Source organism: Zingiber officinale, chromosome 10A (genome assembly GCF_018446385.1).
Source record: "Zingiber officinale cultivar Zhangliang chromosome 10A, Zo_v1.1, whole genome shotgun sequence".
Classification (NCBI taxonomy): Eukaryota; Viridiplantae; Streptophyta; class Magnoliopsida; order Zingiberales; family Zingiberaceae; genus Zingiber; species Zingiber officinale.
In genome coordinates, this window is record NC_056004.1 from 70,522,397 (window position 1) to 70,532,030 (window position 9,634).

Consider the following 9,634-nt stretch of genomic DNA (forward strand, 5'->3'; position numbering starts at 1 on the left):
TGAATGATAAAAGGGAAATATAATATTATTATTTTGGGTGGATAAAAATGGACTTACGGTGAGATTGTTTTTTTTTTTTTGGCTATTATCCTAAAATATCCAGTTGGTTCAGCCCAACACTTAAATTAGGAAGTTTTGCGAGGAAAGGATTTAATCTCCTTCCCATGTCAGTTAATAAGGAAGGTGTTAGTAACCACTTGCCATCGGCATTGCCATTTTCCTAATTTTGATAGTGGTAAAGGATAATTCGTTAATCCCAAGTGTCTCTCCCCGTTCGGTTCATATGCAGAAGAAGTAAATCGCAGGACAGGCAAGTGGTCGGGATTTGATCCCAAAACTCAACCCCCACCATGCAGTTGGGGACTTGTCTGTATCTTCAGTCAATAGGGAAGGTAGTAGTAACCCCTTGCTGTCGCCATTGCCATTGGATGTATCTTCAATCAACAGGGAAGGTTGTTATAACCTCTTGCTATCGCCATTGCCATTGTTTGTATCTTCCCTCTCTCGATCTCAAATCTCAAGAAGTAGCCAGCCCCCCTCGAGTGCCCATCTCTTTGGATCTGTATTCTTTTACTTTTCTAGATCTTGTCACATTCTTGTTCAGGCGCTGAGCCATGAGGATCGAGGGTAGTGGTAGCAGACTCTCACCGTCCCGGGAGTACTTCGTTTTTGCTTATTACGTGACCGGCCATGGCTTCGGACACGCCACTCGTGTTGTCGAGGTAAGCGATCGCACTAATGCCTCTTCCCCACCAAAAAAAAGGATGTCTTTTCCGGTTCGGACTACTACTTACATCGCTGTGTTTTTAGATTTCATAGTTACCACTATATTGTTAAATCTGATATTTTGTTTTCTGTATAATCATGATTCGTAGATCTGACACATTGTTTCTATTCTGAAATTTCCTTGAATGTCAAAATCTACTGATGTGTCGTTCTCTTGATTGAATGTCAAAGTCTACTGAGAACCGTTACCGTTCATAAGCAGTATAATTCATTGGCTGTGTTATAGAAGTCTATACTTGGAGGATACATTTTGTTTGGTATGGAAGTACTGTTTTCTTTACAGTTAATTGATGAGCTCTAATTGGATTCTGGTAGTTGCCTTGAAAGGTAAGGTGGATAACATGATCAGAAGGTTCGATTTCATATTTGTGAAACCAAGATCAAGGGTATTCAACAGGAAGGGCCTCAATGCCATAATATGCTATTACAACTCAAAGATCAAGAAAAATTCTTTGTAGCATGTCACCATTAAACAAGCAATTAAAGACTTGGGAAATACTACCTGAACTTATTACTCACAAGGGAGTTTAGATTACTTGGAGAAGAAAAAGGAAGAGAAATCAACAGATGATGTATTGCTTGCCCACATTGATAACTCATAGAAAGCATTGTTTTGTCGAAGAATTGTCAAACTAAAACCATGACTATGGACATGTCTGAGGGGAAGACGCAAAAGCTCAATGTGTTTCTAATAATCAATTCTTTTGACAGTTAATTATTACATATTAGAGGCATGATAGTTGGCCTGGATATTTCTTGGTGGAGCATCATTATTCAAAATAAAGTAACATAACACTCGAGAGTTGACTCTGCCATATTGTAAAAATATGCAGACCTTAAATTTCAGATCCACCAATTTTTCTACTCTACAAACCTTGTCCTTTTCATGCTGTCTTGTAATTGCGTGTTTAAATTCTGCTGACCATGCTCTACTCCAATAAATTTGTGCTTAAGTTTTGAATTGTAATTGTGAACCTGTGTGCCATTTCTCCATCAGTCCATCACCATGCTATATGCATAACTTAAAATAAAAATAGTATATCAAGTTGCACTGAACCTTAAGTGAGTACTTATTATTAGTTAGACCAGTAACATACCTTGTATATATTAGGCCAACTTGTAATTTAAAACCTGGCAGTGAGAAATAGAAGAAAATTGAATTAATTCTTTCATTGCAGGTTGTGCAGCACCTTGTTGCCGCTGGACATGATGTTCATGTTGTAACTGGTGCTCCTGATTTTGTGTTTACGAGCAATATACAATCTCCAAAGCTTCACATTCGCAAGGTTAGAAACTTAGCATAGCATATAGATGGCTAGGCTTTATGAGTGATCTTAAAAATGAGTGAATGATTTCTTTTCTCTTTTTCCCTGTATTGAGAATGGATGATTTCATACTTAATCTTCTTTGACTTTTTGTTTACTGACAATAGTTTGATAGATGTGTATCCTTGATTTTTCAGGTTTTATTAGATTGCGGTGCTGTTCAAGCTGATGCTTTAACAGTGGACCGGCTTGCATCTTTGGAGATGGTACATATTGATTAACATGAAAAGGATTTTAGTTTTACAATTTCTGTCTTGTTAGATTCATTTGTGTACATCATTGCAACTAATTATAGCAACATATTAATTAGACTTTCAGCTTAGTCCGCCAAAAAGAATATTTTTTTTTTATCAAGTGGAAAGAAGATTATGCTTTTGAATGAAATTGTTTTTATACTGTTAACTTATCGAAGCTCCCAATTTGCATTCATCTTTATGTAATCCCATGATGCAAATAAGCACAAGTAAATTTTATTAATGAATGGTAGGTGATAGTCAAACAGTGCTATGCAGATGTATCATTCTCCTATTTTCTTCTTGCAGTATCATCAGACAATTGTGGTTCCTCGGGATTCTATATTGACAACAGAAGTCGAATGGCTGAAGTCCATCAATGCTGATTTAGTGGTAATTGCAATTTTGTTTTTCTATATGATCATGTAATAATGGATTTGCATGTACTTTTCCTTTTTCTCGCATTAGCAGCTATCACCAGAACAAATATATTTCTTACAATTGAGCCCCCCAAAAGTAACAAGTAGAGTGTTGCCAACTGTTTGGGATTGAGAAATTTTTTATCACGCCTTGAAGGAGTCCTTGCCCGACAAACGGACAACATCTCCCCCTTATGATAACTTATGGAACTTAAATACATAGCCACACGACTGTATAAGTATAATAACTATAGCCCACATGGCTGGAAATATGCATAACCACGTAGGATAGTAAGTAGCCCACACGGCTGAAACGAAAACACAGAGGAAGATATAAGGCCGGACACCCAAACCAAAATGATAGACTACGAGCCGGCTTGACTTAAACATAACAAGCACCAAAAATGGTAAAGGTAGTCATAAGGCTAAACACCAGGTCCAAGTCAAAATTATTACAATACCGAATTGATAAGAAATCTAAGGAAATGCAAATAAAGCAAAATGACACAATAAAATGTGCCCTCAGATATGATGTGGGATCGTCAGACAAGATACTCCAAGTGACTCCATAAATCCTCTACTTACTCATTGGAAAAGGAAAAATAGTAAAAGGGGTGGTGAGACCGGTGACTCAGCAGGTAATAGACATGATACTGCATGACCAACATAGAACATGGAGATCAAAGCATACAGTCTCAGTAGAGAAATAAAAACTTAATCATATATGATATAATAAATACACATACCAGTACTGGTCTAACACACACGGTATAATGATTGATAAATCATTAGGGATCAACAACAGATATGCTCGTAACACATGAGCAATATATATGACAACATATACATATATGATAATTGAACATATATGAATCATGACAACCATATGCAATAATCATAACTCAATCAAATACAACATATCACAAGCATATGCAGATATATCTTGAAAAGATGCACCGCGCATCATATGCATATGAGCATGTATGCGTCACTCCTGCACGCTGCTCCAGTTACCACTACATTAATGTGACCGAGCGGGTAGGACTATGACGACTGGTCGTGCCTCCAACTACCACTACATTAGTGTGATCAAGACGGGTAGGATGCAGAGTATTTATCTAGCTACATAACAAAGAGGGGTCACTATCTGCACGACTTCGGCTACCACTACTCAGAATAGCCGAGTGGGCATACTAGAACAAGTTGAACCTAACTCCAGCTACTATTTCCCCTGAGTGGTCGAATGGGCAGTGAATATGATTGATAATTCTCTCAGCCACGAGAGATTTTGGTTGTCAACATGCAGTGCAATGATGAACATGATGTAAGTAATTATGATACAGATATAGTCATCATCAATACAACAACTCCATTATCATAGGTACATCCAGTACATGATCTATCCATCACATATATCTATATGTATGAAAAGATCCAACAGGTGTCTACTAAACATCATATATAGTAAATGGTAACACCTATCAGACACCCCACAAAGGTGGTTATGCTACAACATATAATTAGTTAAACAGATTAACTCCTATAGTGCACAACCTTCCCCGTGTACACACTACATACATCTAAACAATCAACATGGTATCTCCTATACTATATACCATACATGTGTATACTCTACAGAGTAAAGATAACAAAAGCTAAGAATGTATGAGCAATAACTAGATCATCTCCAAGGTCAATCAGATAAGTATCAAGTATGGATAAATACGAGTATATTTAAGGTAAAGGGACCTAATCCATCAATTAAAACCCATGCACTGAGTTCAATGGACTATAGAGGCCAAGGAAGAAATATCTGCCTTAAATGTAGTTTGTGCCAAATGATTCCCACGTCAAGATGCTTATCTCAATTTAGAGTCCTGCAACATGTACAGTTTAGCTAATCTCATCATGCAACAACTAGCTAAACAAAAACCCCAATGCATGTACAGTTTAGCTAATCCCATCATGTAACAACTGGCAAAACAAAAACCCCAAATCCAATTAGGAAATCTCTAATCGATACGATAATTAATTAATCCTAATTAATGATTAACATCAATTATTCCCAATTCCTTGATTAAATTTGATATGATTAGATTAGGTTTAGCCATATCTTCATCCTAATACTCACCAAATCCGTGGTAGTTGATGGTGGCTCACACCCGGAGGGGTTCACGGCTGGAAGATGGTGGCCGGAGATGTGGATCACCGACACACAGTGATGGCCAGAGCTACAATGGCGGGCTAAGCAAATGAACACAAATATCTCAATCATCAAATCTATTAATTGACCATGAAATCTAATTCACGCTTAATTCAATGGATTTACCCCAAATGTCAACAGATTCAACTCCGGTGGAGACCAACTCCCAGCAACCAGGCGGCTATGGATCGGTGACGACAACTCTCATCCAACAGAGCAACAGCCGACACGGGAGGCACTGTGAGGCCCTTGGCTGGAGAGGGGTAATCAGGACAAGGAACACGGAGACTCGGATGCTCAGCTTTCGGCAAGCTCTGGGTGTCAACAGTGGAGGAAAGGCAACATTGGATTCGGGTTCGGATGTCAGCATCGGTGAGTAGGAGGGACGGTGATGGGATGATAACTGAGGTTAGGGCTTAGTCAAAAGGCAATGATGGCATTGCCCAAAGCTAGGGCATAGCCCCGGCAGTTCCTTGCTCCTGGCCGAAGGCAGCGTGGGCGGCTTGGGTGGAGCAAGGAAGGTGGTGATGATGAAGGGTAAAGAGGCTCGGCCTACAGTGGGTTCGAGGGCTATCGACATGAACGGACGATGGGTTCGAGGGTGCCGGCGTGATCAGATGATGGAGTCGGGCGAAGACGGTAGTGGAAGAGAGAAAAATCGGGAAAATGACTTGAGATTAAACCTAAGCTTAGGTTTTTATAGCTAGGCCAATTAATCGATTAATTAATGACAACCTTAGCTTAATTAAATCAATCAACTCTCAGCTTAATTGATATTCCAAACAGACTTCCTCTAAGTCTAATAGATTTATCCCTTTAAACGTGTCATACGGACTTCGTTTAAATTCTGAAAAATTCCTAAAAAATTCTATAAGGTTATTTTTCCAATAACACTTATTATTTAATTGTCGTTTTTTACAATTTAAGTTGCTTAATATACTTTTAACCATTCAGGAGGATTTTTTTTCACCTTTTTTAAATATTTTGGCACCATCTTTCATTGTGTAACAGGTCTCAGATGTTGTTCCTATAGCATGCCGAGCAGCAGCAAATGCCGGGATTCGCTCAGTTTGTGTAACTAACTTCAGGTAGTTGATTTATTATCTAATTAGGTAGTTAGGTTTATAAGAATTTATGCCTACAATTAGAATTTTCATGGCACATCTCTATTGTAAAACATTCTTTTAGTAACTTCATTAAAAACCACTGCTTCCATTCCTATGCCCAGATGTAATGGGTTGAGAGTTGCATTTGACATCCAGCATTAAAATGTTTAAACATATGATCAAAGATGAAAATGCGTAGATCTATGCATGTGATTATAAAAGATAAATGTTATTATTATCCAAGAGCAATTAAGTATAACTAAATAGATTATAAAATGAGTTAGAAAATAGAAAATATGTTAAGATGGTATAAACATGGCTAAAGTAGATCAATAGATCTCATATGAATTAAATCAGTAAGAGTTGAAGGTGTAAGGGGCAATTGGAGACCAAAGAAAACTCTAGTTATTACCATTAAAAGTGATTTTAATTGACATGAGAATAACTAATGATATATTCTTGTATAGAGCTGAAAAGAGAGGTACAATCTATGTAGTTTATCCTAAATAGTTGGGACTAACATCCTTTGATGATGTAATGATTCAACTAGAAGTCTTTGAATGTGGAATAAATCAGGGAAATGTAGCAGCTAAAAGTAGAAAAAATTATCTAAGAGATCACAAAAGTATTATTTCCCTAACTATTTCAAAAGCTATTACCAACCATACTAAAATAAGGCCGGACTTGGGAAAAAGTTCAACATGTTTTTAGGTTTTTGGGTATACCAAAAGCATGAACAAATGACATATCCTAACCCAGTGCAACCATACAAGGATCCATGCCAACTTATTTCTCTATTAGATACCTAGGCTTTGATATTTGGCTTATTTTTTGTCCTTATTCACCACAAATAGATTATCTAGGAGATTGATTGAAGGTGTTGGGCCTTATTCTGCAAAGGAACTCAGCAAAATAAGATTAACTGAAGTTGATGATTTGCTCCCATGAGTTCATGGTAGTCTTGGTGTTAGGAATTTATCCTTGTAAAATGATCCTTGCTTGCAAATGATAAGCTAGATGCACATAGGTTCAAGAAGTGAGGTACGACAATAGTAGAGAATGTGAATGTCCAGTGACAGAGTAAACTTTGTCCACAATGGTTGTGGTGGAAGATTAATTGCGAATTCTTCTCTTTTCTTCATTTTTGGGAGAACATGCACAATGTGATGGGATTAGAGCTGGAAGAGCAAGCATTTGGGGTGGCAAGACTTCATTTATGGCACAATAGTGAGGGTGGGAGTAGGTTTCAATTGAGCATGGGAGGGTCATTGCCCAATATCATGAGGAAGGAGAATGAGACACTTATACATATTGTCTAAGGGCTTATACACTTTTGTGGAAATAAAGTGGATAAAAAATTGTGGATGAGAACAATGAGAAATTTCTTTCATTGTTTACTTTGGCAGAAAAGATCAATGTTAAAAAGAAAATATCTAATTTTCGCTTGGATGTTTTACCTTTAAAAAGGTTGCACCATATATCAATTTCTTACAAATCTTCTTTTGCACTTTAATCATTGGAAACACCTATTTCATGCCAACAGTTGTATTACCCATTCTTCTCCAATGGCACCTAATTTCTGTGGCCTTAGGCAACATCACACCTATAATTGTACCTTTCATAATTCTACCATGTCAAAGGTATTAGTTTCGTTTTAGCATACTTTCATACTTCTAGTCTTCCTCCCAAGTAAACGATTCTTATCCTGCTAACTAAACAATGTGTTGGAGAATTAAATCTCACCCATCCTTGATATCTTTTTTCCTTCTTGTATCAAATATCCTTCCTACTATCTATTCCCACGAGAAAAATAAGGTCTAAAACTCTACTTTTCTCTTGCTGATGTAGTTGTGCTTCTTATATGGTCTTCAAATAGGCCATATTACATTGATAGAACTCTTTGAGGAGTTATAGTGAGCCGTGATTAGGATCCTTGGCAATAACAATCACCAAACCTCAATAATCTTATTGATTTCCTTGGACCTTGTCCTCCACTTATCTTATCCTTGCTCCTTCACTTGTGGATTTTCTTGACTGTATCTCTTTTGCGTTGTGCGTTGTATTCATTCTAAATTTTAATCCATTCAACAGAAGAGACTCTAACAACGTAATACCGCTCCAACTTTCTATCTTTATGTGGTTAGCTATGGAAGGATCCCTATTAAAGCATTCTTAATAGCTAGAGGCATCTTAATCTTGTTGCTATGGTATTTGAATTCCTTTGGAACTGAGGATATTGACCGTCTTTTGGGATCTACTATACTCAACATGTTCAATGTATCTCCTCCCTCATATTTACTATTTAGACATTTAAGTAATACTGAATAGTGGTTCGTTAACCTATTTTGGTGTCTCTCGATGTGCATCATTTTAGTTAACACTATCATAACATAGTTGTCTATTATCATGCTTCTTCGATAGTCAAGTCCTCTACAATAAATTTCCACTACTTAGCTCTCTTTGTAGTTTTCCTTATTCATTTTCCTTGAATTTATTTGCCGTTTAGGTTTTACCCCACCTAGATCATTTTAATTCTCATGAAATTTGTTGTTTTAGCCTCCTTTTCCTTAAAAGGATGTACGGAATTTCATTTTTTTTTTTACTATTAGAGGGTCCATTTGGTAAGATGGAATGGAATGAAATGATAAGTGGAACTCCATTTCTTTATTTTTTTTGGATGAAGGTAAATTGTATTATAAAATTATGGAAGGGTGTATGTACATGTTAGATGCTTAAAAAGTGGAAAACATGTGTTTGTATCTTTCGAAATATCTCTCTATGTTGGGGACATCACCCTAGTAGAGGCATCTATTCCATGTTTGCCAAAGTAAGTAAATCATACAAAACATGCCTAAATACTGAGCTTTGGTCAATGTGCAATCGCTTCATAATCTTTGATGGAAAACCTTCAACATCTGCTTGGATGTGCCTAAATCTTGCCTAATGTGTAGCCAAACTCTGACCTTGCCTAAATCTTGCCTGGTGTGTAGCCAAGCTCTGACCTTGTCCCAAAGAGCCTTGCTTATGATGAATCCGAAGTAGGTATGATCCAGAGATTCATATGGCCATTGATAAAGCGGACAAATTTTGTTTTCTACGCACGGTAATCTGTCTTTGGTGCATAGCCGACCATCACAAGGAGCCATAATGTGAATTGGTGCTTTGGCATAAGGTATGACTTCCATACAATAGTTGACCATGCCTTGATCTCACTCCTGGACCTAAAAAATGCATAGGCTTCCGCCGAACAGCGCTGCTGTCCAGATTCGAATGAATAAGGTTCTTGATACGTAGTAGTCTCTTGATGAGGGGTGAATATGATGCCTTAGCTTTCCAATCCCATAAATCTATGTTCTAGAGGTACTGATGATGGATCCACTTCACCTAAAGGGAGTCTTTTTTCAGGTGAACATTCCACAATGCTTTGCTGAGTAAGGCTGAATTCCATAAGTGTAGATCACGGAGCTCATATCTACCTTCCTCTTTAGCTAAACACATGGTGGCCCAGAAGATTAGTGGATGCTTAGAGGACCACACGAATGATCTACATATTGTATATAGC

At 37.4% G+C, this 9,634-nt stretch overlaps 1 protein-coding gene across 1 annotated transcript in view; it reads left to right on the forward strand.

The window, feature by feature from the left end:
• The first annotated feature begins 214 nt into the window (after window positions 1-214).
• The window catches only part of LOC122026699 (L-arabinokinase-like), a 37,018-nt gene continuing 27,598 nt past the window's right edge, over window positions 215-9,634 (forward strand). The window contains exons 1-5 of the mRNA XM_042585426.1: window positions 215-722; window positions 1,965-2,072; window positions 2,249-2,317; window positions 2,654-2,737; window positions 5,978-6,054. Of these exons, the coding sequence (XP_042441360.1) occupies window positions 615-722; window positions 1,965-2,072; window positions 2,249-2,317; window positions 2,654-2,737; window positions 5,978-6,054 (446 nt within the window). The 5' untranslated portion in view covers window positions 215-614. The remainder of the gene's footprint in view (window positions 723-1,964; window positions 2,073-2,248; window positions 2,318-2,653; window positions 2,738-5,977; window positions 6,055-9,634) is intronic.